Below are 27,955 nucleotides of genomic sequence, written 5' to 3' on the forward strand. Positions count from 1 at the left end.
TGCTCGAAATCCCGGCCCGTTCGGGAGCCTCTCAGCGCCCCGAGGACCCTCACAAAAACCCCGCGCACACCAGCCGTACAGCAGCCTCCACGGGCCTCGCTCCGCCGCCCCGCCCTGAGAGGAGGAGCCCCGCCGCGGGCTGCGCATGCGCGGCGGCGGTGTCCGCCTGTCAATAAAGATTGAACAAGCGCCGGGCCGGGGGTGCGCGGGCGGGCGCGTTTTGTTGGTTTTTTTTTTGTTTTTTTTTTTTTTCTTCTCTTTCTTCCTCTTCGAACAAACTTTATTGTTCCGGCGGCGCCGCGCGCACGCGATGCGCTGAGGCCGCCGCGCTCGGCCCCCGCTCCGCCCGGCCTCGGCATGTCGGGCAGCCGCCCGCCGCCGCACCCCGCCGCGCCGCCCGCCGCCCCGGCCTCCTCCTCCTCCTCCTCCTCCTCTTCTTCTTCTTCTTCCTCCTCCTCCTCTGCGGCCATGGCTCCCGGTTCGTCCTCTTCGGGCGGCGCGCCGGCGCGGCCCGTGCTGGTGGCAGCCGCCGTGTCGGGCTCGGGCGCAGCGGCGGCGGCGGGCGCGGGGTTGGCCCGGCTGGCGGCGGCGGCGCGGCCCGGCGGCGGCGGCTCGTCTGGTGGCGGCGGGGCGGGAGGAGGGGGCAGGAAGAGGCCGCTGCTCACCCCGCTCTGCAACGGGCTGCTCAACTCCTACGAGGACAAGAGCAACGACTTTGTGTGGTGAGTGCGGGGATGGAGGGGGAGCGAGGCCTCTCGAGGCGGCCCTCGGCCCTTCCCGCGGTCTCCCCCGCTCTCACAGAGGGCTCCCGGCGTTCCGTTCCCACTGCTCAGCTGAGGGGATCAGGAGGATCCCGCAGCCGGTCCCGTGGTTCGGTTGCTTACTTGTTTGGTTGCTGCGCGGGGGCTGTAAGGAGTTTCAGAAATCCCTCTGTTATGGGCCTGGAATATCTCCCTGGTGTGGGAAAGCTGAACTCGTGGCTATTTATCCATGCGACTTGGACCGGCATCTTTTGGTGCTGCCCAGCAACAGAATGAGGGACGGTGGGCACGGGTTGCAAGATAGGGAGTTTCATACTAAAGTGAGGTAGAAGTTCTTTGGGGATCTGATCAATCTGTATAAATATCTAAGATGTGGTATGCACCAGGCTCTCTTTAGTGCTGTGTCGTGACAGGACAAGGGGAAATGGCCACAAACTGGAGCATAGAAAGTTCCACACAAATGTGAGTAAGGACTTCACGGTAAGGGCGACAGAGCACTGGAACGGGCTGCCCAGGAAGGTTGTGGAGTCTCCTGTGGAGACACACATTCACTTGGGTCTTTAGTACCGGTGCAACCTGGTCTAGGGAGCCTCCTTTGGCAGGGGGTTGGACTAGATGGTCTCTAGAGTTCCCTTCCAGCCCCTGAAGTCCTGATTTCCTTACTATGCAGATGGCAGAGCAGTGGAACAGGCTGCCCAGAGTGGTGGTGGAGTTCCCTTCTCTGAGAATATTTAAGGCCACTTGAGCACTGTGTTACCTATTGTAGGGAACCTGCTTTAGCAGAAGTCCCTTCCAACCAACCCCTATGATTCTGTGTCCCCTTGGCCATCGCTTTTATTATTTTTGGGTCGCTATAAATCCAGTGAAACTGATGTGGGCCTTCTTCTGTTAGTTGGAGGTAAGTGTTTGTGTCAGTCCAGCACCTAACCCCAGATAAGCAGGGAACTTTTGCGATGATGAGAAACATTTTCTTCCTTAATCCTCAACGTATGTTGTCCTTCTAATGTTCAGAACTTCTGCAGTGATGAGAAAAGCTTTCTTCCTTGAACCTCCCCACATGTCATCCTTCTGATGTTCAGCCAGGGCTGCTGCTCGTAGCTGAAAATACCCATCCAGCAGATGTGGAAGAACAAAGCCCGGTGCTGTGTCTGCTGTGGGAGCTGGTGGTAATTCTCAGTTTAAAGACAGGTTGCGGGTTTCAAATCTTCAAACATCAGGAGGAGGTTTGGTGTTTATGGCTGGGTGGATGTACTAAAATGTGAGAAAAGAAAGGTAGGGTGAGTGTTCTCAGCTGATGTTGAGAAGAGACCAGAAACAAGCGTGAGCTGTAGGAAAGTCATCGGCTGGAAATACAAGAGGAAAAGAAAGTGGACTGCAGTTGCCAAGGTGGCCCTGTCTGACTGCTGACTTACAGGGGAGGATTGGATGTTTGTGTCTGCAGGACATGTGTTGTAGCAAAGCCCCATGGACTTGATCTTAAACTGTCAGAGTAGATGGGAAGTATCCTTGTTACTTAAGTGAAGCTGCTTAGAAGTTGGAGGCAGGAAAAACAGCAACTACTTCTTGCTAGTAATGGAAGTAATTTTTGGTCATTACCTGTCGCTGTAAGTTTGCTCTGTAGTGGAATTGGGGTGAGCAAACAGCTGCTATTGGCTGGTGTGCTCTGTCTGAACATGGGCCATGTGAAGTGGGTTTAAGGGTACTTGTTTGGGGAAATAGCTGCTTAGTTGCTTTGCTACTTTTTTTCTGGTTATGGTAAGTGATGTGATGATGAATGCCCTTGTATATTCGTTATGGTGTGGTCTACAGCCATCACTTCCCATCCCTGTTCAGTCAGTTTATGCTTTGTTGCGAGTCATAGGAATAAGGTTGTTGAAAGCAAGGGACATCAAATCCTTACCATTATGTTTGTAGGACAATTTGAGTGCTTTGAGTCCATTCAAAAAGCCGAGTTGCATGCTGCTATTTTTTTTTCCCTGCAGGTAAGTGCTGCAAGGAGAGTAATTAATTGTTTTCTCCTCATTCAGGAATACTGCTGGCTGAGTAAGTGAGAAGGGGAAAAAAAAAAGTCAGCTGAGCAGTAATCAAGGCAAAATGCCTTTACTGCCCTTTTGTACTTTAAAGGAGAGCCACGCTGGGTCTACTTAACTATAGGTCAGAAGCTTTAAGAGCAAGTAATAATTATAGTAACTTTCCTGGGTTCTTCACTGCCATGTATGTCAGTGGGCTGTAGCACCTGCTATTAACAATAGGTTTGAATTATTGAAGTAGCAGTACAGTTATGCAATACAGAAGTGAAAACTCAACTGGCAACTTTGAGTAACATCCAACAAGACAGGTGTCTGTGCAGGTTTGAAGAATTGGTTTAAACAAGCTTTGGCTATTTTAGTCTGAGAAGAGAGAGCTTCAATATGCAGCTTTTCCAAGGATGCTTTCAAGACTCTGCCAGATGCAGTGGTCGTTCAATGATCTTCCTGCATATGGATTGTGAGTTACTGTTAGATGCAGCTGGAGATTTGGTATAGATCCTGCCTATACCAAACTGAAGCTGGAAGAAGGGCTTTCAGGTACACAACTCACCTGAACTTCTATGTGAAAATCCTATTGGTAGCCTAAGTGCACAGCCTCTCAGTCTTCCAAAAACGTGCTCTCAGAAATGTGAGGCTGAGGCTTTAATGCAAATGCTGGCATACGCTGCTAGTCTGGGTTGTGAAATCTTGAGCTCAGGGGTTTGCAAATAGGTACTGTTTGTAGTACTTTTCAGCTTCTGCCTGGAAATGCGTTACGCCAGACCAGGAAAGCACATATGTGTGACTTACTAGACAACTTTATGGTGATAGGGGAAACTTCTTGTTCCTCTTGGTGTAGGATGTAGAATTTAAAGACAGACTTTGTATTGCTTGTGTAGCCGAGCCTCTTTCCAGTTGCCTCAGGAGTGTCTGAAAGGGAATCCTCTAATTGGAGGATTTCCTCCTCTGTAGCAGTGTAATTGCCTATGGTTTTCCCAGGCCTTACCTTAACCCTCCCAATTAATGGTTGACTAAAACTTTCTAAAACCAGTTGCCAGTTGTTTTGCTTCCCAAACCGGGGGGAGGTCTGAACTGCAGGCTGACTTTTCAGTGGCTGCTTCATTTCAGTGCTTGTTTGAGCTCTGACATAAATAAGAGCATATGGAAAAGAGTATATTGTGTACAGAGGTACGCCCAGCTAACTTGGGTGTGGGAAGCTCTGCTTGCTATGTTTAAAGGTAGGCTTGTAGGTCTTTAAAACCAGTTCTTTCTTTAGGTGTTTCCATGTTAATGATGACATGTTTAAGTATAGTTGTTTGTATTCTTGTGATCTGCTGTTTGAGCTTTGTATCAAGCAGATACTTGATGGCAGTGATCTTTGTTGTTTACACAGAGCTTGACCATTCAGAGCCTGTAGCCAGTGCTGCTCTCTTAGATCCCAGAGGAATGGAGTAGGAGGAAGAAACTTTAGCAGGTCTGCTTTGCTGTGGAACAGAAGGAAATATGGAATGTGCTTGAGTTTTATAATGACTGCTTCAACCAGATGCACAGATAAGCCTTTGTGGTTTAGAAAGTGTAGGGCAGGTAATTGTTTAGTCAATAGGGTATCTGTATCTGGTAAAGAGCAGTGAAACTGGTGGCTTTCTGGAGTAATCTGCACCTTTTTTACATGACTCTGCTTCTTGAGTCCATCAAACAGCGAATGGGAGCTACCTCAAGTGTAGGGGCCTTGGTTTCACCATGCCCTGTACTTCAGTGAGTGCTGCAAGCTGCAATGAGACTCAAGTTCCTGTCTCATGCCTCTGCTCAATTCTTAACTTTCCCTCTGTTAGGCTAACATAAAACAACTGGTGCACAGCAACTTCTATGGGTTACAGCCAGCTTGGCTTTGATAAGTATCAAAGACATCAATCTTGTTTCCCTTTGTAAGTCACTGATTATCTGGATTGAGAAATGGTTCTGAGTGGAAACTTCAGGCTCTGTTGAGAATGACACTAGAGCTGAGTGGCTATTTTTGCAGGCTCTGTTTGCTTTTTCTCAGCTGTTTTAGCTCTGTCACTTCTCCAGTCAAACTGGTATGAAGAAGAATAAGTTGGGAAACAATGGTCTTGGATAGCTGTCATGTCAGGAGGGTGTATTCCTCCTTTAGCTCTAATTTCTGATGTCTTGCTGCAGACAGAAGAGCCTTGCAGCTTTGTTGTTTCCTGTACTTATTGCTAGGAGCGTACCAGAGAAAATGCATCTGATGCTGCACAAAACAGCAGTTTTTAGCCCTTGTCTCCAAATAATGCCATGTTATATGGCTTACCGGGGGGGCAGCAAGGTAATGAAACTCTTCATCACCAGTGGGGAGAGACCAGCCTCAGAGACCTTCATCCTCTGTCTCAGTAACCACAGGTTTTTGACTCTCTTTGTATTCTGTTAGCTAGCCCCTAAGGGATGCTTGTTTTTTTTTTTTTTTTTTTTTTTTTTTCTCCTCTCGTTCATACATCCTTGTTGGCCAAGTTTGTTGAGAACTTATTCTGACTAAAAAGTGCCTTGAAACTAAGTTGCTCCTGTTTTAGAAACAAGTGACCTTATTGCCTCATGTGGTGCAGCTTGGGACAACTGATTCACAGTAAGGGATCTGCTGGGGCACAAGAGGAGCAAGCAGGTGCCAGTTAGTTACTTAAGTTGCGTCTTTATTCTTGCAGTGATGCAAAGAATAATGTTCTGCTTTGCTCACAGTTAAGTTGTGTTCATGTAGCAGATTTTCTGGGGTGTTTAAGACATCTAGTTTGTGTATCAGGTTGAACAAACTTAAAGGCATCCATCCTTCCCAATTTGGTCACTTCGAGGGGGATTTAGTTTGCAGTGGCCATGGCTTCCACTCTCTATGGGCTTAAAAGATATTTTAAAAGATGCTGCTCCTCCTTTTAAATGCTCTGTGGGTCCTAGATGAAAGTATCCTCTGAAAAGAGTGGTGGGATGTGGGGAATGACTGCTGTGATATCTTTTTCAGGTTCTAGGGGAGAAATTGTGGCGAAATAGAGTCTGCTTAGCTGGGCATTGCATGTTTGGTCTGACATCAAATGCTTTCATCTTAAATTCAGAAAAGAGTTGTGTAAACAGCAAAGGCTGTTAGCAGTTTTTTAACAGGTTATTCTGTGAGAATGCATCTCCTAAGGGGAGGCTGCTTGTGAAGAAAGCAGCTGCTGGTTAACTTCTCTCCGAGTGCAGGTTTGTATGGACTAGCAGGAATGTGAGGATAGCATTGGAATCTCTGGGCTTGAAAGCAAGATGTAGCTTGTGGCACATCTGCTGCATGTGTTGCATAGAAAGTTATGATTCTATTGTCCACAGCACCTTGCTAGATAGCTGGTCAAATTCTGAAGGCATTATGTGATAGCATGTCATACTAACCATCACTAGCAGCAAATTATAGCAGGCACTGGGAGTCAACTGCAGCTCTTCTGCTTTTGTTTGTCTTCCTTTTCCCTTCCAAATCCATTGCAGCCACTTGTCGAGGAGGCTGATACCCTGTATTGCCATCTCAGTAGATCCCTTTACCTACTGCCTGCCCCAGGCTCTGTGAGCACTGCCTGGCTGCGTGTCTTGCTCTGAGTGCTGTGCTTGTGTTGGTTGAGAAATAGTTCTGGAAAGAGCTGAAGCTTTGGTGTCTGGCTGCATTCTAGTGTTTTCCTAATTTGGGTTCCCATGTCCTCTCTTCTGTTTTCTCCTGTGACTCTGAACACTGCTGGTCTGTTGGTTCCCAGTCGTTGCAGTATGTAACTCCAGGTGTCCTTCTGCTCTGCCTGCTGTCTGGTGTGCCCTGCAGGGCACAGCCCTCACTGGCACCTGTGCCTTAAGTTTATTACAGCTGATTCTCATACCATCACTACTGAGTCATTTCTTTTAATTGTGCCTAGCTATTGGCTGAAAAAACAGAATTAAAAACTGATCTTGGTGTCACCTAGACATAACTTATGTTAAAAATAGTCTAAGGTCAGCTTGAATTGGCTAGGAGGTTCTTTGCTTGTCATTGGTGCTCTGGCTTTGAGTGGTTTACAACTGTTGAAAGCTTCAAGGGTGAACACGTACCTGGTTTCCAGTTGTAGCAAGCTGCGGTATTGCTCATAGTTCAAAGAACTGTTGATTGCCCTTTTGATCTTTATACTGTCGAGTTGCTGTTGCACTTTTTTTTCTGTTCTTTTCTATTTTACAAACATAAAAGATTACACTTGTTTGCGTGGCTGCTTCAGATTAATACTTTAGAAAAACATAACTGGGTTGTTGGTTTTTTTTTTTTTTTCAGTCCCATCTGCTTTGATATGATTGAAGAAGCCTACATGACAAAATGTGGACACAGCTTCTGGTAAGATCTTTGTATTGCACAGATCATCCATCCTGTATGGTGCTTGAGACCTAACATTGCTGTGGATCACTTTCCTTGTGAGTTGTTCCTTCTGTTTTCTGGCCTTACATTGAAGACATTGAAATCAAGTTTTAAGAGGTGGTTACCACCAGTTAGACTAAAAAATTCTCCTAAGTATTTAAAATGAAGCTTAATGCTACCATATTTCTGTGTAAAGAAAAAAATGGTCGTAAACTGTTGGTAGCACTCCATGTCCAGGGTCAGAGCTGTTTCTGTTGGAAATGAAAAGGTTTTTTTCTATTGCCATCTAATGCAGTGGGTGTTGCTGTTATAAAGGTCATGAAAGCCAGTGTTGGTGTTGGCAGGCCCTCTTTGCTTTTGGGCGAGACCTTACACAATTTGAAGAGGCCTTCACATTATCTGTTGCAATTCTACTGAACCTAAGAGAGAGGGTATGCTTCAGGCTTGCTTCTTTATTCACTCCTTTATATTTTTCTCTTTGCAAAATGCTTACTAGGAAACTGTTACATCAGATTGGCTTGAGGTTCACGTATTTTTCAGTGTGTTATCCCTGGCTTTCACAAGCAGCAAATGTTTGAAGAAGGACAAGAACCCTCCAGGTGCAGGTTTGGAGTTGCCTGCTTCCCTGGCTTCAGCTAAGGATTGGAATAAGTGTTGGCCCATGAGGTTTTAATGTCTGGTGTGTACTACACTCTTACAGTGCCTGTTAAATAAAAAAAATAATCTCCTACTTTTTACTAGTAGTATTTTAGGAACATAAAACAATCACCTTGAGAAGCAGATTCTGTTAGCTTTCAGGCTATGTTTTGTCCTGTATACAGGTAAGGTAGCACTTGACTTCGTGCTTTGTACATAACGCTTCATTACAGATCACTGGGATTCTTTTTAAGAAGTCCAAGATGAAAGGCATTAGAGTACCATTATTTAGGTACAACAGAGCAATGATGCATCATTGGATGTTTCTTTCTTCAGTTGATTTGAAGCTAGGTAGGGAGTGAGGTTCTTTAGCTCCATGCTGAAGTGCATCTTTTTAGTCCACCCCTCAAATAGCTAACTAGTTTATCACAGCACCTTCAGAGTGCCTTGTATTAAGAACAACCACTGGGAGGTGGGGGGAGAAATGTGAGACTCTTTTAGAGGTCTGTGCAGTATTATCTGAATGTGCAGTAGCTTCCAGTGTCACTTGCAAAGTATTTGGCTGATGTAAAAAAGTTGCTTCTGAATAATGCAGCTCATCTGCCTGCGCTAGCTGTGGAAAAGGAGCATGAATTCAAGACACAGGCATGACTGAAGTAGCCACATTGTCACAATTCTTACTGAAATAAATGAGTGAAGTACTTAAACACAATTTTGTAATCCTTGCCAACTCCAGTTTTTGCTGTAGCCTGCCCTTAGTCAATATTGGAATGCCTTGACTCCACTGTAGCATCTTGGCAATGCAGCTGTTAACTAGCCATCCAAAGGAAGTACACATTATCCAAGGTTTATACAATTTCCTTTGTGCTTGTGTACCTTTTTATTTTCTGTTTATCCTCTTCTATTTTCTTTTCTTTTTTTTTAATAGCTACAAATGTATTCACCAGAGCTTGGAAGACAACAACAGATGTCCCAAATGTAATTATGTTGTGGACAACATAGATCATCTTTATCCCAACTTCTTAGGTGAGCTCTGGGTTTGTTTGTGTAAGTAACATCTTAGTTGTGATGGGAGATACGTACTTGTAAATTCATCCTATAAATAACCCACATGCAGAGATTGAAAATGAAGTCCAAGCATCAGCCCTTTGGTCAACTGTGTTTTAAAATAAATAAATACACGTGGCTGGTAGTATAAATTGTTAATACTCCACTGCCTCCAGCAGTTCTGTATGCTGAGTTATGGCAGCAAGACTGTGATTTGCTTTTTATAGCATGCAAACAGCAGCGAGATGATGATGTTTTATGGTGAGTAGAGATTTCAATCTCTATAATTACTTCTGATTTCTTGTGCTGTCATTTGTTTAATAACCAAGAACTTGCGCTGTTTCTGAAGTACAGATGCTGATGTGGGGAGGCTGAATGCTACTTTGACTGCCACAGTGTGGCTCATGTGATGCATCTTTGTGTCTAAATTACATGCAGAGAATATTTGTATATGTACACAGTGCTACTTAATTGCTGCAGAAACAAAGAAGGGGAATAGTTAAATACTGTGTTACAAGGAGAAAAGATCTGAGTGAAACATGTTGGAGTATGAAATATCAAAATAGAACCAATCTTGATTTCATAGCTGGGGTATTCATTTAGTAATAGCCTCTGAGCCACAGTAGCCAACAGATGTTTCAGAAACAGGCACCCTGACTTAGCCCCAAGCATGCTGCGCTGATGGTGGTGCTAAGGCAAGTTGTGGAGGGTATGTTAGGCTGAAGCATTGTTTCTGTACACTTACAGTTAAGGGGTCTGCTTTGGGAGAAAAAGAAGTATGTGTATGGGAGAGTGGTGAGCTTACTTCTGTCTCTTTACAATACTGGTGTGAAATAAAATATGTTAAGCAATGAACATAGTGATATGAAGGAGAAAGTTTTCATTTGGCTGCACTTGTTCTTGGCCTGTAGTAAACCTGTTGATGTTTTGTCTCCTTCAGACTCTTCTGTGATGTGTTTTTCAGTTCCAAGACAGATACACTGGTGCTTAGAAAAATGAACTGGAGCAATTTTGTTAATGTGTAGGCATTATATTTGCTGATGACTTCTTATGTGTCTTTATACCTTTTGCAGAAGATTGTCCAGATAGTAAATTGATTAGAGAAAAATGTCTGTAACTTCATATTGTTTTAGTTGTTAGTAAACTGTCTGTGTAATTGAAAATAAAAATTGGGATGGATTTTCTCATATTTGAGTTCTTAAATCTCTCTTCTGATACCTGTTTTTTTTTTTTTTTTTGTTTTGGTTTTTTTTTTTTTTTTTTTTTTTTCAGTTAATGAACTTATTCTTAAACAAAAACAGAGATCTGAGGAGAAACGATTCAAACTGGACCATTCAGTGAGTAGCACCGTATGTTCAACCTTTCTTACTTTATATTTATTTAAATATTCTGTACAACAATTGTCATTGTGGGGCTTAATTTGTTAGAGAATATATCGTCAAGCTGGTGCTTTAATATGCTCTGTGGGGGAATAACACCAATATCAGTGGCACTGTATGTCATGAAATGTAGTGAATATAACCTGCGAAACTACCAGTGAAAGCACACTTATTTAAAGGTAACTATCTTTATTCAGTGCTGGAAATGGCTACTACATTAAGACTAATAAGTAATAGAGGCTTGTCTGATCATGTGTGAGAGGTTAGGTTCTAAAAAGAAATTGAAGGAAGGATAATACTAACCACAAGAGGGAGAAAGATGTGTTTGGAGTACTGCTGTACTGGCTCTGATCCCAGATACAACTGCCTGGTTCTCTTCTAGAACTTTGTTCATGTTGTGGAATCAGAGTGCAATTTAGGCTGAGCTGTGTTCTCTAGAGGAAATCCCTCTGCTGTAGCAGTGGATGCTTTTGTACATTTCAGAGCAGTACATGATATTAATCAGAAAACTTGCATAATATTTGTCTTAGTTCTTCAGGTTTCCTTCCTTGGCTTCCGTAACTCGTAAATAAGGATGCAAAATAAATATGTTCAGTTAAAAAAAAAAAAAAATGAAATTTCTATTGAAGCCTTATTAATTTAGGGGTTACACTGTAGAAAACAATGCTTCCAGCACCAATGTGCTTCAGAAAAGAGTATGCTTTCAAGATTCATTGGCTTACTTACCACCCATTTTCTACTGAAGATAAAATGGAAGGGATTTAATACCTAGCTTTAAAATTCATACAGCTAACCTGAAGGAATGTGCAGCAGCTTTTTGGAAATCAATTCTGCTTTCTCACAGTGCACCATTAAAACTATACTTGTGGATGCCTCTATGTTAGATAACTGTGAGTAAGTGGAAAATCAACTATGACCTTACTCCAAAAATACTATTATCTGTTTTTGCCAGTAAACAAAAATACCACGTCTTCTAAAACAAGAAACCTTGATGCTGCATGTGCTGCTTAATGTGCTTGTTCTCTTGACATCAAATGTAATAAAAGAAGTTGAGACATGTTACAGCAAATGAATCCTGTGCTGAGTGCCGTTTCTTGGCAGTGGATTTGTCTCGTTAATTGAAGAAACCACATTAAGGGATCTCTGAAACTTTCTAAATCATTTAGTAGAATCCATTAAGTAATAGCACCAGTACATAAGGACAGTTTTCTGGTCCCTTCAGTGATGGCTAAGGCAAGATTCACATTGTGTGTAGCATTAACAAATCTACAGCATTCTTGTCCATACTGAAAGTGCAGTTCTAGAATCTGATATCTGCAAATATGAATCCTTCTTTCTCTGTACATCTCATTTTACTCAAATACCTCTTTCTCCTTACCTAATGAGCCTGACGAGCCTTTGAACGGTGTTCCAATTACTTTCTGTTTCTGGAAGGAATTTATTTCCAGGTTAATAATTTTCAGGTTAATATTTTGTCTCTTTTTTGTCCTTTCAAAATATTAAATAAATAAAAATCTTTAATAGTTCAGCAAGTTCACTGTTAACTTTTCTTTTTCATGAATCTGGTGCTTGTTCTTTCTTTCCATTCTTAGAAGAGTAAAAGTACACCCTGAAATTTATTCTAGGTTGTATTATTTAAAATTTCTCTATAAGCATATTGTCTTGATTTGAAGTTATACGTATATTTTTTTTCTAGTTGTTCCAGATTGAAATTGAGATTTTTGTCTGTGCTGTTCCCACAGGTTTTAAGTGTTGTGTAAAAAGGAGTAATGTTCTATATGGATGTTACATTATTTGTCTTAATGTAGCCAATACAAATACTCTATAGCTTCTTAGAAAATGTCTGCTTTAGATTGGAAGGCACTTCTAGTTCTTGCAAACCTAAATATCTTGATTTAGTGTCATAGCTTTTGAGGACAAGGTTTTTGATCCAGCTCTGGGTTTTAGGAGGCCCAAAGACCTTTCAGCTGCATCCTGAGTCCTCCTAATGTAAAGCTATGCTGGTGTTAACATGTAATTCAGCCTTTTCTCTTCTGAAAGGTACTTTTTATGCCTAACTTTACTGAGAATAAGAAGGGCAAACAACCTTTAGGGAAGGGAGTCTGGGCTGTACAGTAGAGTGCTTGCTCTCCAAGGAGTCCTTTTCAGCTCTAACAAGTTGGATGAAAAGATCAGCCTGCTGGGCTCCATCTTCTTTCCTGCTCTTGTGTTTCCCATGAAAATACACTTAAGAGGAATAGTGTGGGCAGGGGGGGGCATAAAAGAAATGGGCTGATGCTACTTTCTTCCATTTGAATTTAGCATAAAGGCTTTACGTATTCCTTGGTTAAAAAAATTGAAAGGTATTGCCACTTAACAATATTTCAGGTAGATATAATTCAACTGAGTTTCCATAAACATGCTTTCTTTTCCTCCCCATAGAAATATGTTCTCAAAAACTAGGGCACAAATCAAATAAAACTGTGGCTGTGTAATAATCTCTTCCTTGCAGTAGCTGTGTTCTCATAAAGCACGGATTCTCAAAATATCTTCCAAACGAGATAAGCAGTTACACAGAGCAGTGGGACAGAAGAGCTATTTCCTGCACATGTGGGAGAGCTGGGGATTTTGATTTCCAAAAACTGCTCTGAAATTTTTTACGAAGGGATGAAATAGTGCAGTTTAGATACTTGTTGCTGGATATAGCCCTGAATTTCTTGAACCTTCTGTCCAATGTCTCTCATTTTCTTTCTAGAATGGCCACAGGTGGCAGATAATTCAAGATTTGTTGGGAACTGATCAAGACAATCTTGACTTGGCTAATGTCAACCTGATGCTGGAGCTGCTGGTACAAAAGAAGAAGCAATTAGAAGCAGTAAGTGTTTGTTTTTTTTGTGCCTTTATATATTAAGACAGTTTGAAGATCTGTGCAGAGCGAAGCAAGCTGTTCCTGTGATTGATCAGCGATGTCATTGGTTTGGGAAAGTTAGGTATGTAGCCATTCCATGCCATTGGTTTCAGATGACCATTTTCAGTTATAAGAGCTAGATCTTCTAAATTAAACTGGGTTACAAACTTTGGACAAGGGAAGTCTGAGTAGGATTGAAATGGTGAGGAAAAGTTGTGTTGGAAATTGTGTATCTTATTCCTGTAGAATCAATATTTACTCAGTCTGTGCCTCTGATAGTGGGGGAGTAACACAAAAATAATTATTCGAGCCAGATTATGGCCCTCTCTTGGGGCATGGGGGTGAAGTTTTGTACCTAACTCTTTCACTGTCGTTTGGTGATGACAGGGTGGGAGTATAGTTTCTAGCTTCAAAGTAAAACCTCTTTGTTCTCAAGCCTGTTTGTCACTTGGGTGAAATGTGAAACAAAGAAATGTGATTGAGCTTATAAGTACTTCTGAGCAGGAAAATCTTGTAAGGGTACTTAACTTTCAAAAAACAAAGTAAAAGCCATCCTCTTACACTTGAAGAATGCTTGACTGCATTTTTCTTGTGTTTACTTGCTTTACGTTTTAATTACAGTCACAGAAGTAGGGAGAGAATAAGAAAATTACAGGGGAGAAAATTATTTCCTTGTATCCTAATCTCCTTATGTTTTCTGTCCCCTCTGCCCTTAATGGGCTGTGTGTGTTGATGTCGTGAACTTTTTTTGACTGAATGCTCACAGTCTTTCAGTGGCGGATGTTTCTGCAGACTGCGAAAATGAACTGCGGAGTACTGGAATACAACTGTAGGACTATATTCTGAAGTGTTTTTTATTCCCTCTTGCAGTCCTCCTTCTCCTCTTTAAGGTTTTAGCAAATTTGGGTGTAATTATTAAGCCAAAGTTTGATGGAGATAACTTATTATGGAAAGACTAGAAATATATGTTTTACTTTCATCAGTGACTTTGTCTTCCATTCAGGGAGAATCTTCAGCAGCCGTCATGTCTTTTTACATAATAATTGTTTGTTTTGGGAGATGTTTTTCATAGAAGTATTTCATACTTCAGTGTGCTATTTGCAGAAGTGAATGCTAACGATCTTCCAGGATAGACAAGTGTGCAAAAAAATGTGTATTCCAAAAACAATTTCATGTGCAGCAGAAGGGGAAAAAAAATAAATGCTTTTTTTTTTTTTTTTAGTAAGCCTTCAGAAATATACAAACAAGGACTGTTACAAGGGTTTCTTTTTTCGTGTTAAAACTTGTCATGAACCAAACAAAATCTTTAAAACCTGTGAGGCAAGTAAAACTACTGTTCTTAAAACTGCCTTAATAATCCATTTTCTTGTCCTCATCTCTGAATGAAAGCTGTTTCTTTGCTAAGTGAATATATGAATGCTGTGTATGAATGCTTGTTTCTCGTACTAGGAAAGAGTTGCACACCCTTATTTATTATTTTACAGGAGTCCCATGCTGCCCAGCTGCAGATCCTTATGGAATTTCTCAAAGTTGCCAGAAGAAACAAACGAGAGGTAATGTGCTTTGTTTTTTTTCAGTGTGTGAGATGGTGTCTGCTGCTTTCTGTCACTTCATTTCTATTTAAGTGATGTGGAAGTCTGGCACTATCTCAGCAAATAAAGCAAGGCATGTTTGGGGAAGTCCTCATGCAGAGGACAAACAATTTTCCTTGCAATCTAATATATTTACCACGTGACAGCTTCTTTTTTTTTTTTTTTTTTTTTTGCCTTTTTTGTCTCATGCTGATGTGAATTTAATGTAGAATTTTTATCCTCAAGTTATTTTGTCATAGAGTTATTTCCCTTCCTCCAGCATTCTTCACCAAGCTCTTCAAGTTGTTTTCTTTTGTGATGGAAAAGTTGTAAGACTGAGAAGGAGTGAAATTGTGGTCTGTCTTAATTTGATAGTATCGAATGCCATGACTAATGCTGTGTCAAAAAAGAATGAATAGTCTGTGCTCTTTTCTTACTTGTCTCAAAATGAATGTCTTCAAGGAATGAAAGTTGTTTCCATATCATGCATTGTCTTTCATGGTTTGGAACTTGTTGCTTACTGTCATGCAATAGTATACACTCCGGTAGCAGAAATTTCTCAGAAACCTACAGAAATGATGGTGAAAACCACAAAAGAATGAGCTTTCTGGAGGCACTGTTTTTTGTTGAAAGACAAATCTGAGACACAACAGCGTGTCTGCAGCAAACTTGAGTCACGTAAAGGTGATGCACAATGAGCAACCTTGTTCAGAGTGGCATGAGGATTTGTTTACACAAAACTTCCCAAAGGAAGTTATCCTGAACCTGTCTGCAAATAGACATCCATGGCCTTCTGATGAGAACCACCAACAGAGGTAACAGGAAAAAGGGGGAGTCTCACCTGAGAAGTGGTGACAATGTTGCTGATTAGGATACCTGATCTTCTAAGGAAAACAAATGCTAGAGGATATCTTGGGTATCTTATACTAGAGGTGTCAGTGAAGATGTCCACTTATTTTGTTAAATATGAAGCTATTTGTCTGAGCCCTCAATGTTAAGAAAGAAATACGTATTCCTGTGTTTTTATCTTGTTTAAACAGCAGAGACTTGAGCACTGCTTGAAACTGCTAAGACATCTTTAAGCTTTCATTTTTTTTTTTAATAGTTATTCTGTAGATTGAGGAGTGTTGTATATCTGCTGTCATTTTTTCATGTAATATTTAGGATTATGCAGATAATGTCACAAATTTGACCTGCCTTCACAGCAGAACTAATGTGGGCTCTGGCCACTGTCCAACTGCATTCAGTAAGTACCTACTGTGAAGATACAGCGCAGCTTGAGGGACTGAGAGATTGCCCAAGTTTCGCAGTAACTCTGTTTGTCTGGGAGGCTGATACAGAGCTTGGCTGGGGAGTTCTTTAGTTGAAAAGTCCTGGGATGGTTCAGCTGTGCAATGTTTGGGTCAGTGCCTTGGAAAAAAATGACGACTCTGCTTTGTACTACTGCAGCTGAAAGAGTTAAAACAACTCTCCCAGTAGAATTTGCTATTAGTGCCTGCTTTAGTTTAAGTTTGGGTGAAATGCACAGCTTCTGTATTTTCTTGTTGTTTTTTAGCATGTGTAGCGTTCCTCTACTGACAATAATATTCAGCACCTGGGAAACCTTTCCCACATCATCTGTGTTTGCCCTAAGCTTCAGTTGTAATGGTCATCACTTCTTAAGGCTAGGAAGGGGGCCTTGGGAGCGTCCTGAAGCCTGTTGGGACAGAGGATCTGTTTCAGGTCCTTTCTGTCCCTGCTTATGTTTTCCTTCTTGTTGCCAAGACTACTTCTGACGTTGTTTCTTATCAACCCCCCTCCCCTTTTGTATTCTAACATCAAATGCAGACTGTCACATCTCAAAAGACATTTGTGCAAGCCTGTCAGTTCTGAGCTTGCTGTAGTGGTTAGCATCTGGCCTTGCCATTCATCTTTTAGGAAATGAAGCCTTGTCAGACTTCCACTTGCAATCTTTCTTTTCACTTAATAAGGAAGATAAGAAACAATTGATAGAAGAGTGGAAAATAAAAATTACTAGGAAGGTTTTAGAAAAACTGTTTTCATCAATCAAGACTCCAGTTCTACCAACAGGCTAAATTAATCCAGTTGGTTCTTTATAGTAATCCCAAGATCTTTGGCACGGTCAGCAGTGTTTGTTACAAATACTCCATTCTGTTCTCCAAATGATTTCGTCCAGAGGAGCTGCTGTTTGGGGAAGGAGGTGGTCTATGCCTATGGTGATGATGCATCCAAGTCTTAACCTGCGGGCAGATGTCTGCAGAAAAGCTGAAGTACTAATTTGGAAGAGGGGTTCAAATGACTATCTTAATAAGCAGTAAAGCACAGGAAAGGTTATCAGATCTTTTAGCAAATTTTAAGTTTCTTTTGATGCTTCAATAGGTGATTTTAAGAAATAAAGATGGAACTCAACATGCAAAGACTCTGGAATGTTTAACATATTTGACAGAGCTGTGAGTCATGTAAGCAGGCTTTATTTTTGTGGGGAGAGTCTGAAGGAACACTGCTCTTTTTGTTTTTACTAATTCAAACCTGGTTCCAGTACAGATGACTGCAGAGTGAGTAATTGCAACTTCACTCAGTAAGTTACAGCTTCTTTTGTGTATGATTGAGTGTCTGTTTCAATTTTTGTTTTAAATCTTCAAAGAAATACAAAATTGCCTGGTAACTTTGTTTCCTAGTGTGCCTCTTTGAATATTATTTATTGCATGATTTTATTAACAGCTTTTATTAATTACAGACTGCAGTTTCTTTGGGACTGTCAATTTTGTTAGTTAATACAGATCTTGCCCTGGAGTTAGTGTACTTGTATAATATTTCATTACAACATGTTCAGAGCATATAATTTACCACCTGTAACTCTGCTTATTTCACTCATAAAAGTTTTTTCCTCCTACCTTCATGAAATGGTGATGACTTCACTTATTAAAGGGGGAGTTGCATCTAGAAGAAAACTCTACAGACTCATACTTAAGAATTCAGAATATTGCTGTAGTCGTCTTCTGACAAATGCTTCTTTCTTGCACTTTCATCATTTCTTCAGAAGATAAATGTGAAGTTCAGCACCTGCAGAAGTTTCCATTAGAAATTCTGTTTTGATGTGTTCATAACTTTCCAAAACATTGATCTTTCAAACTGAAATTTACTGCATGTGTTTTGCACAAAGGTATTTGCAAGTTCTTTTTCTTTTAAGGTTATGTTTTGTTTTCTTTCTGACCTACGGCAATACGGCTTAAAAAAAAAAAATCCTTGGCAATACTAGTAGGAGAAAAAAGAATCTGACTTGGAAAAAGATTGAAAACAAATGGCTGAAGCCTGAAAATATCTTCTAAACAAAATAACAGATAGTTTTATAGTGGATGGGTGTATTGATCATCCACAATAGCTGGTTTTCTCAAAGACAAACTTAGCATGGTTGTGTGCCTTTCCATATGTGTGCAGAGTTAATTGGATGCACACTTCCCTTTTTTTCCATCTATCAGGCTCTTCTATTAAAATCAAAGATCCAAGGAGTCTAGAAGGTCAAGTTTAATAATGAAAAGCTTGACTTTATTGTTTATTACTGTTCTCAAGGGAAACCAAATACATCAACCTGTGACTCTTTTAAAATTAGTAATTTGATGCCATTACCTTAGCTGTGTTGCATAAATACTTTATTCAAGTTTAACTTTGTTTATTTTTAAATGATTGTTTGTTCATTTTGAACACTTAACTGCTGTTATCAGCTCTCTTGCTACCAAAACTCTTCTGTTACCAGTTTAAGGAGACTTAACTAAATACCTTGTCGTGGTTTGAACACTACTGCATGAAGCTAGGTAGTACCATATGAATCTGTGTATTTTGTGTGTATATATAATTTGTCCTAAACAGCTTTTAGCACAGCTGCTTGGTGGGGAGTCTGTTAAATGTTTCTGTGAAGTAGCACACTTAGGCAAGGTGGATAACAAGTTTAACAACTGATGTCACAAATCAAGTTGTATAGGCAGTACTGTCTAGGTGCATTCATGCTTCTCTTGGCAGCTGTCACTACTTTGTATTTATATTTTTTATTTCTAATAAGGTCACATTAAGTCTCTCCTATTTACCAAACAAGACCTCTCAGGTTGTTGAATGCTTGCTCAGCATTTCAGAATCATCATCACCCTTTCCAGCCTCAGATACACATCTATCCAACCGTCTCCAATTATTCCATCCTGTGAACATGTTAAATACTAAAAATAAGAGGAGTTATTAGTTATTGTGGGATAATTGCAGGGAATTATAAGTATGAATTCTCCAGGGGTGTCATTAGCTTGTGTTAATCACTTCACCTGTCAGATCTTATTGTTCTGTGCATACACACAAGGATGAACTAATGAATAAGCAAGAGGAGGTGACAGAACTAGAAATCAGTCATGCTCTTATGTTGTCATATAGTCTTGATTACATTCCAGGGCTCCTGAGGTAAATTTATAGCTATAGTACTCTTTCCTGTGCATTGCACTTAAATAACTGGTATTTTAAATCTATTTGCATTTCTAAGCTGCTCAATTAGACGTGAGCTCTGACTGTAGTGATAAGCCAAGGATGCAGTTAGGGTATGAACAGACAGCTGGGGATTACCGTAGAAATATCAGTGTGTAATAGCTGAGTGTTATTCCCTACTGAGATGGGGGAGATTTCCCTAAAGAAAGGAGGGTGCAACCTAATGCTAGGAGTTAAGTGGCCTTGTACATAAATTTATTAAACTGAATCCATCTCAGTGTTTAAACAGTTTTGTTCCCTGCCTCAGTGATCTTTCTCTTGCGGTGTACTTCTACCTGACTGTCAGCAAGCATTCAAAGCATCGTCTCTGCAACCTGAACTAGAGGTTTATTTTAAGCGGGCTTTGGAGAAATTACAAATGTGAAACGTACTTGGTTATCCATCCCCCCTCCTGCTTGCAGGAGTTTTGTGTTAATCAGGATGGTAGTCTCCAAACCATTGTTAGCCCTTCCCCTGCTAAGAGGAAATATATTGCTATTTGGAGGAAGTATTGACTGCAGGGAAGAAATATGTCATCAAGACAGGTCTTATGGGTGGCCTGCTCCTATGTCTAAAAGGCTTATCTCCCACAATTAACCAATGAAAATAATACGTAAAGACTTGTACAAAGATAAAAAGAATGCTTCGAAAGAAACCTTGTCTTGTTTTCCACTCATGCAAAAACTTCATCAGTAAAGATGTCAACAAATGGAATTTGATGTCAAAACTTGTGGTTTAAGGGCCTAAAATATCTTTCAACTCAGAAGATCACTTCCTTGCCTACTTGATCTATGTAGCAGGCTCTGTGTAGTAATGGAAGGAAAACACTGAGGCATATGAGACTTCCAACTGATTTCTAGGGAAAGCTGATCTGAGCTGTATTTGAGATATTGAGTGTTATGGGAAGAAACTTATCTTGCTATGTATCTGAGCTGGGGTTCAGCTATTGATCTACTGAGTTCACATTCAAATTTGCTGGTGGACTAGGTGGTAGAAGGACAAGATGTAGAAAGAGGATGTTGTGTGGAGAGCTTTTGTCCTTATTGTATACAGAGCGATGAATGCATGAAGCTTTTGGATCAGAGTGTTGTAGGAGTGTAGCTGACACAAAATAGCTTGTTTCCAAAAGTGTGAGTCCAGAAGTTCTGTTTAAGCTGTTCAGTGGGAGTTACGTTGGGGATTTCTCAGTATTTCCTTAGAAAGTAACTTCTGCTACTTCTTTCTTATCCTTCTTCTAGAATTGGAAAGCCAGTTGGCTGAAGGCAAATGACTGCCTCGTGAGGTTTTCTTGCCTGTTTGTTTCCAGGCCATCTCTGTGGCACTGAGAAATTCTGCTGAGCCTTGGTCTAGATGGTAGCACCTAGGATTCACCAAAGTGAATGAAGAAAGTTCTTGATCAAGGAAAAACAAAAAGCATGAGGTTGAAAATTCCCCCACTGTGCCCAGCTGCGTTTGTTGCTACATAACCAACTAACATCAAATTGTGACCAAGGTGTTTAGTGCTGTATATGCTGCAATTAATAATCCCAACCTAGATTCTTGAATTGAAAGTCAGGAGCATTTTGGTATTGATGGTGCATTTATCACTGCATAACTGTAGATGGAGGATGTCCTTTCGTACACTTAGACCATAGCTGAAAGTTGATTTTAGAGAACTCTGTATCTAGATTACCCACAGGGTAATATGTTTAGGTTAGGATGGGGTTGGACTTGATGGTCTTTAAGGTCTTTTCCAACCTGAGCAATTCTGTGATTCTAGACAGCTTCAAATTCAAACCAGAGGGTTTTTGCAAACTGCTTGGGGATCTGAAAGGAATCTGATCTGCAAGGTTGTGTAAGAAGAAGGCTATGGGACCATACATTACCTACTGTGGTAACATTTCTTTTGTAACTGTGTGGGGACCACAAAAATGATGAGGGTGCTGGACTGTTTCCCTTGTCAGGAGATGCTGAGAGACATGATTCAGAAGAAGACTGAGAGGGGGATCTTTCTCATTCACAATTATAAATGGTAGTGCAGATATCTGGTGGTAAGGAGTGAAGTGGATGAGGCTGGGCTCTTTTCAGTGGTGCCCAGCAGCAGAAGCAGGGGCAATTGGCACAAACATAAAAGTTCCACACTAACACGAGGAAAAACTTCTTTACTGTGAGGTTGGCAGAGCACTGTAATGGGCTGCCCAGAGAATTGTTGGAGTCTTGTACTCTGGAATACTCAAACCCTACCTGGATACTTTCCTGTGTAACCTACTGTAGGGAAACTTCCTTAGCAGCGGGGTTGGACTGGAGGATGTCCAGAATCTGTTCTAACCTCTGTGGTTGTGATGTCTCTCCCTGGCTGTTACTGTTACTTGCTATTTTGACTACTACTCCTAGTCTGTTTATTTGAACAAGGATATTGCCAATAGTTACCTTTTATTTTGTTAGTTTTTCAGCAGCCTCTGAAATGACTGAACTTAGAAGAGATTGTTCTTCTGGTGTGGGAATCAAGTTGTGCGCTCTGACTAGAATACTGTGCAGCTGGTTCACTGCATAAGCTTGTTTGTCTTTGAAGTTTTGCTTAGTGGAGACTAGCTCTGAGTTGTACCATTGGCTTGTTTTTCTTAATTGCCATGCGGATCTATGACATCCTATTTTTCCAGTCCATTAGTTCTTGACTTACATGTTCTGAAGCTCTTTTTCTGGGACCAGAATGTTACACACCTGCTTCTTGTAATTTATTCACGGTGGAGCTGAAATGACTGAGTTTGTTACAACTGCTGAATTGAAGACTTCTGCTTATTCACAGTGGCTCTTTCAGTTTGGGGAAGGCATCCGTGTCTGAGAGTTCATAATAAGTGGTTCTCTTTGTGCATTTGTTTAAGCATTCATTCTAAGCATTATGCCAACTTAATCTAAAGCTTGACAGAAATGATTCTGCCCATCAGTGAGATAGGACTTGGCTTGCTTTTTGAGCCCAACAAGACTGAAAATCAAATGACCTATAAATCTGGGCATATTATGAGGACTATAATTCATTTAGCTTTCCTTAAATGTTTTGCAGTGGCAAGCAATTATAATTCAGCCGTCTCATTTTTCAGATTAAAATTGGAATGAACATGGACTGATTTAAGGACTTTGGTAGACTAAAGCAGAACCATGAGATATTTGAGCTACCAAAAAAGCTGGTCACAGTGTGAGTACTGGTAACTGGTTTGATGCTTATGGGGTCAGAAGACTCTTCCTGAAGTGAACATGCAACACACCTCATTTTTAGGCTTGCTGCTGCTTGATAAATTTGATTGCTCTTTTAAATGTAACTGGAAGGAAGAATTAGCAACAGCAAATGAAGTTTTGGGTACTTTGGGCACTATGCAGTAGTTACTAAAAGCTGGCCAATGAAGTGTATCTGCTCTGGTGCCTATAAAAAGGTCTCCTGGTTACATGATGGCAACAGCCATCAGTTATTTTTCAGTCTTCTAGTTTGGCCATGGTCCAGTCCATTGTAGAATAGCTCATTTCCTTGCTGTAATTTTGGAACTTCTAAGTGAGGTTTTGTAACTTCTTTTTAAATAAGTTTATAGAAGTAGGGGACTAATGGTATTTGACTGCTAGAGCTGAGCACAGGCAGGGCCCCCATACTGTGCAAGTGTCATTTAACTTTACCACTAATCTTGGAGCTGTAGCACCACCTGCTATTCTTGCTGTAGGTTTTGCAAGTGAAAATGGAATTATCTGTTATATGTAGTGGTTTGTAAATTATCTGTGGCACTCTAGGTTTAAACCATTAAACCTGTGCTGTCTGTGACTAAAATTGTGAACTGAAGACTTCAGAGTAGGGTGGCTATGATATAGGTACAGCATCATCTCATTCCAAGGAAGATGCTGCCATCTTAGAAATAGGTGTGAATGCAGCAATCCCCTCCTGTCTTTAGGCACAGAAGCATTCTTCATGTGAAAAAGGTAGATTAAAAGAATGGATTTTCTGATGCAGAGCATGCCAGTATTTGCAGTGCTGGTCAATACTGGGAATTTTAGTCTTTAAGCAAAAGGTTGTCATTGTAATGGCCCTTGAGGGAATAAGTCTTCAGAAACAATTTGCCAGACATTCTTGGGAATATGTTGTGCTAAGAGTATTATGTAATGCAGTGCTAATAATTTTAGTTTTGGTCAATTTGATGTAAATAGATTGAGGCAAAAATGTGACTGGCCTTCAAAGAATGTTGTGCTTAATGCACTTTCAGTGGACTTGCCAACTTGATAATAGCTTCTGGTCAAATGCCACAGTGCTAGCTGTCTGTAGATCTTTATGGCAAGGTGAAGCAAGTCAGGTGGACTTCTAATTCTCCTAGTTAGGGTTGTGCATGTCGGTAAGTTGGGCTTGCACAGAAGCTGGGGTTGGTCTGTTTAGAGCTCTCACCTAGTATGGTGCATGTGTTTGAGTGTTGAGAGGCTGAGCACTGGCTGTGTGGGTGTCTGGATGGGAGATGTCTATTGAATGAGGAGTGAGAATTAGAGCTGGTGAGCAGGTGATACTCTTGCTTAGGAGTAAGCAGTAAGCACCAAGTCTGTGGGTTTCGCTGTGTGTGTGATGAATCAAACTGGGGCAATGTCTGGTTAGAGAGGGGAAAAAAAAGTGTGACCCCAAGAAGGGAAAGGAAATGGTGGCTGGTGAGTTTGGAAGAAGTTTCCTTCTGAGCCTTTCACAGACAGACCTTGGTTAGATTGGCTGGAATCTGTGGTGTAATCCAAGGTTTTGCACCTTTTAAAGCAATGCCACGCTTGCTTGGTACCAGGAGCAAATCTCTCCCTGGTCATATTGGGTGTTTTTGCCAATCTGAAAATCTTACTAGAAACTTTAACTTGTCAATTAGTAGATTAACTGCTAGAAAGGGAAGTGCTCGTAATACTTTTTAGCTAAGTATTTCACATTTTTTTCAAGGATGAAGTGATTGTGGTCTCGTTCTTGGGGTCTTTGCCTGATCGTGTTCAGTGCTTGTAAACAAGTTATAAATATCTTGCATGGAAGGTGCTGTGGGAGTGTAGAAGTGCAACTTTGAATGATGTGTGATCTTTGTGTTTAAAATCAGAGTACATCATGCTCTTGTTTTGTACCGTTTTACGATAGCAACTTTGTCTTAAAAGTAGTTTGTGCACACTTATGTCAATCTATACATGTGAACATTTGCCTAGCGACTCTTGAATCACTTACAGTTACAATAGTTAAGGTTTCTCTCTGAAAAGATCTTTATTTATCTTGGCAGCGGTGCTGTGCAGATTGATTTAGATTTCTCCCATTCTCTTATCCACAGCAACTGGAGCAGATCCAGAAGGAGCTAAGTGTTCTGGAAGAAGATATTAAACGAGTAGAGGTGAGGTGCCCAGACGTTGTTCTGACTGGCAATTTTTCTTTTCCATCAAGCTGTCTGCCTTGCTGTGGGGCTGATGTGTTAAATTTATGGCGGTTGCTTCAGTAATGGGAAAATGAACAGATGATGCTCTTTCTTTAATTTGTTCACATAGTTGATGCGTGCACACTGCAGGTTAGTAAGGGAGGGCTTTATTGAAACCTAGCTCTTACGTAATCATATCTTTCAATTTCTTTATGTGAGTAGTGTTTTAGAATTGCTAGAAATCAACAGCCAATTTATTGATCATGATTTATGATTTCTGTGTTGCCCTATTCTGGCAGTCTGTATAGGCTGTTTAAATCTTAGCAACATGCCACAGTAGAAATGGAGATGCATCAGGGGTGCATGAGAGAGCTATAATGCAGAGGCAGGGTAGGAGCAGAATCAGCTCCTGCAGCATGTCAGAACAGAAACCATCTGCTACTTCCTGATCCTCAGGATCCTCTTGAGATTTTTTTTGTTAAGAATTATTTCTCTAAGTATTTGTAAGCCCATCAGCTCAATCCTGCTATCCTCATTCAGTCCTTCAGGTTTCTGCTTGATCCTTTCCCCCAGTCATCCTAGTGTTTTGATTCAGAGGTAGGAAACTGTTTTAGGAATGCATCAGATTCTGCCACCTCTCTAAGTAGATTTCCCTTAGAGCTTCTTGGGAATCAGTTTGCATGGCTGCTGTTCTTCTTGCTTGCCTCAAGCAGTCAGTCCTATCTCCCATCCACTGCCCAGAAGCCTCTTAGATTTCTACATTTATGTTGAATTCATGCACATGCTGATGAATTATCAAAGTATAAATAGAACTGACAGCTGCAGGAACTTCCCTTCAGCTGATAACTATGCAAATTGTAGTTCAGCAGATAACAGTGTGTTTCAAGCTGGCTTCCCTGAATCTTTCTCAGCTCTTGGGAAATAAATATGCCTTAGCTTGCTAGACTGGTAAAATAGGCCTTCAAATTTAGGAGAAGCTATTCTTAAAGCTGTGGGGTCCCTTGGAGAATATCTAGCTACCTGGTTTTCTGCTCTTTAATCTGGAAGTTCAGTGGGCTGCAGCTGGGGTATGTATCCAGTGTGTGACAGTGACCTCAGTGCTGACCTCTGAAGCCTGGGATCTCTCTTGTCACAAATATCTCACTTTCTGCTTAACAACTAATGGGCACCTAGTGGGAATCCTAAAAGTAACAGTAACGTCCTGGAACATTTTGGCCCCCTAACTAATGAGCTGCAGCATCCTGCATAGCTTCAATTTCTTAAATGGATTAAAGATACAATCTCATACTGGGTGCACTGTAGTGATTTAGACTGGAAGTGACAAAGCCAAGTTCATGTGTAAAGTTTCCCTTGTGCACCTACTCCACAGAAGACTCATAGATCCTCTTTTAAGTCTGGAGCACAATACCACCTTTGCCCTGTTGTCTTGTGGCTGTTCTTTCTTTGACCTACATCTGACATAACTTTATAGCTGCGAAGGCTGCTGGATAAAAGTTAGCATGTGTTTCAAAAACATGCTTAGAGCTTGCTTGTTCTGCTGTGCTTAAGGGAGATGCTGGGTTAGGGACTCTTGGATGTTAACTAAATCCACTGGTGTTTTCTCTTTGTTTGAGTATAAACTTTACAGCTGCCTTTTGTGGGGCAAGAAATCACTGCAGCTGTGTGGTTCCATAAACCTAGATGATACCTGGGTTTGTCCGGAACAATACCTGAAAGAAAAAATAAATGGAAAAAAAAAATCAAGGTTTCTTCAGGTATTCAGCTTCAGGGGGAAGCTTCCAGGAGGGAACTGAAGAATTGAAGCTACAGTTCATTATTTTGTTAGGAAAAAAAGTAAATGCAAAAAGTCTATGTAAATTCCATATATTGAAATGTACCTACTCTTGATGTTTTGTCAGCTTTGCTGTAATCTGGCTTTCTGTTTCAGGAAATGAGTGGCTTGTACTCCCCAGTCAGCGAGGACAGTACGGTGCCACAGTTTGAAGCTCCCTCACCTTCGCACAGGTATGGAGTTGCCACTTGGAACTTGGATCTGCAGCTGTGCATGCTGTGCTGTACTTGTTAGTCTTCTCCTTGCCATGCACAAAAAACACAAGCAAAAGTACCATACAATACCATATGGTATTTACATGTTTTGATTTTACTGGTATAAATTCACATGAACAGAGCAGTGAAAAGATTGTCCTCTGAGCTTACAGTTGGATGAAAAGTCTTCTCCAATCCAGATGATGTGAGAAGCTGATGGTTTTAGATATAGGATGGGCTAGTTAACATGAGTGATAAGCCTTTGCTATGGTATGAAATATTACTATTAAATATGTATTGGACATTGTGCAGTTTTTTGGCATATGAAAACATAATTTTGCAAGATGCCAGTGTCCTCTGGCTTTTCCACTCCGGATGAGTGACCAAAGGTACTTGATTACAGAATCAGACTGTAAAATGCACATAGTGTTGATTCGGTTTATCTACTGTCTGCTTTGATTTAATGAAATGCCTTTCTAATAACATATTTTCAATGTGGATTTTTAGTCTGGAATACTGCACAGTCTGGTTTCTTGATGACAAAATTACAGATGCTTCTTACATCCAAGTTGCATGTGCCAAGGTTTGAAGTGCTGTGCTCTTTATAGCCACGTTTTTTTCAGTTGGAAGAAAGCTCTGATTTCACAGGGCCAAGTTATGTTATTAAACGATCATCTCTCCTACCTCTCCCAAGTGTATTTCTCTAATAGCAAGCGTTCTGTAAGCAGTTGATTCCTGTTACAGAATTTCTTGGTACCATTACTGCAATTAGCAACTCCAAACGTGGTAGCTCAGAAGTAAGCTAGACAGAAACGATCAGATTTCCTCTCCTGGAGAGATGTAGGAACAATGCGTTGGTATGGAGTGCAGCACTAGTGGCTGGGAATTTTTACTAAGTTGCTATTTTTGGATGGAGAAAAGAATCAGTAGTATTTCTAGGAAGTTCTAGTTGGCTTTAATGGAAAGGAGAGGAATATAGCAGAGATGGACGGGAGCAGCATTTGTTGCTTTGTCCTTCGCTGCTTGCCCAACATCTGGGTGTGGGTGTGTTTTCCGTGTGGTTATTGCTGCTTTGCTAAGCATCAGTTTTGTGAAGCTGATGAGATTTTTGTCAGGTTATGCTAGTTTTCTGGTTGTTGGCTATTAAACAGATTGCTTGTGGTTTGTTTCATGTCACTTCTGCTTGGGGATAACTTCAGCAAGAGCTGGGCTGAATTTGTTCCTCACATGTTGAGCGCCTTCAGGCGTAGAAGCCTTTTTTTTTTTCTGAGAAGGTTGTATTTACGAGTAGAAATGTATCTTTGTTACTCGGGGTAAATTAACAAACAAGCTCCTGGAGAACTTTATTTGTTGAAATCTCAAATAACACTTTAAGCTCAAGAGTTTTTGTGAGAAG

General features: G+C 40.9%; 1 protein-coding gene across 1 annotated transcript in view; it reads left to right on the forward strand.

Annotated features, from left to right (window-relative positions):
- Window positions 1-357: 357 nt before the first annotated feature.
- The window catches only part of COP1 (COP1 E3 ubiquitin ligase), a gene marked incomplete at both ends in the record, with an annotated part of 126,374 nt that continues 98,776 nt past the window's right edge, over window positions 358-27,955 (forward strand). Inside the window, 8 exons of the mRNA XM_079535863.1 lie at window positions 358-722; window positions 7,065-7,124; window positions 8,710-8,807; window positions 10,101-10,177; window positions 12,942-13,061; window positions 14,579-14,647; window positions 24,454-24,513; window positions 26,462-26,538. Of these exons, the coding sequence (XP_079391989.1) occupies window positions 358-722; window positions 7,065-7,124; window positions 8,710-8,807; window positions 10,101-10,177; window positions 12,942-13,061; window positions 14,579-14,647; window positions 24,454-24,513; window positions 26,462-26,538 (926 nt within the window). The remainder of the gene's footprint in view (window positions 723-7,064; window positions 7,125-8,709; window positions 8,808-10,100; window positions 10,178-12,941; window positions 13,062-14,578; window positions 14,648-24,453; window positions 24,514-26,461; window positions 26,539-27,955) is intronic.

This window comes from Tetrao urogallus (assembly GCF_951394365.1).
Source record: "Tetrao urogallus genome assembly, chromosome: 5".
NCBI classification, from domain to species: domain Eukaryota; kingdom Metazoa; phylum Chordata; class Aves; order Galliformes; family Phasianidae; genus Tetrao; species Tetrao urogallus.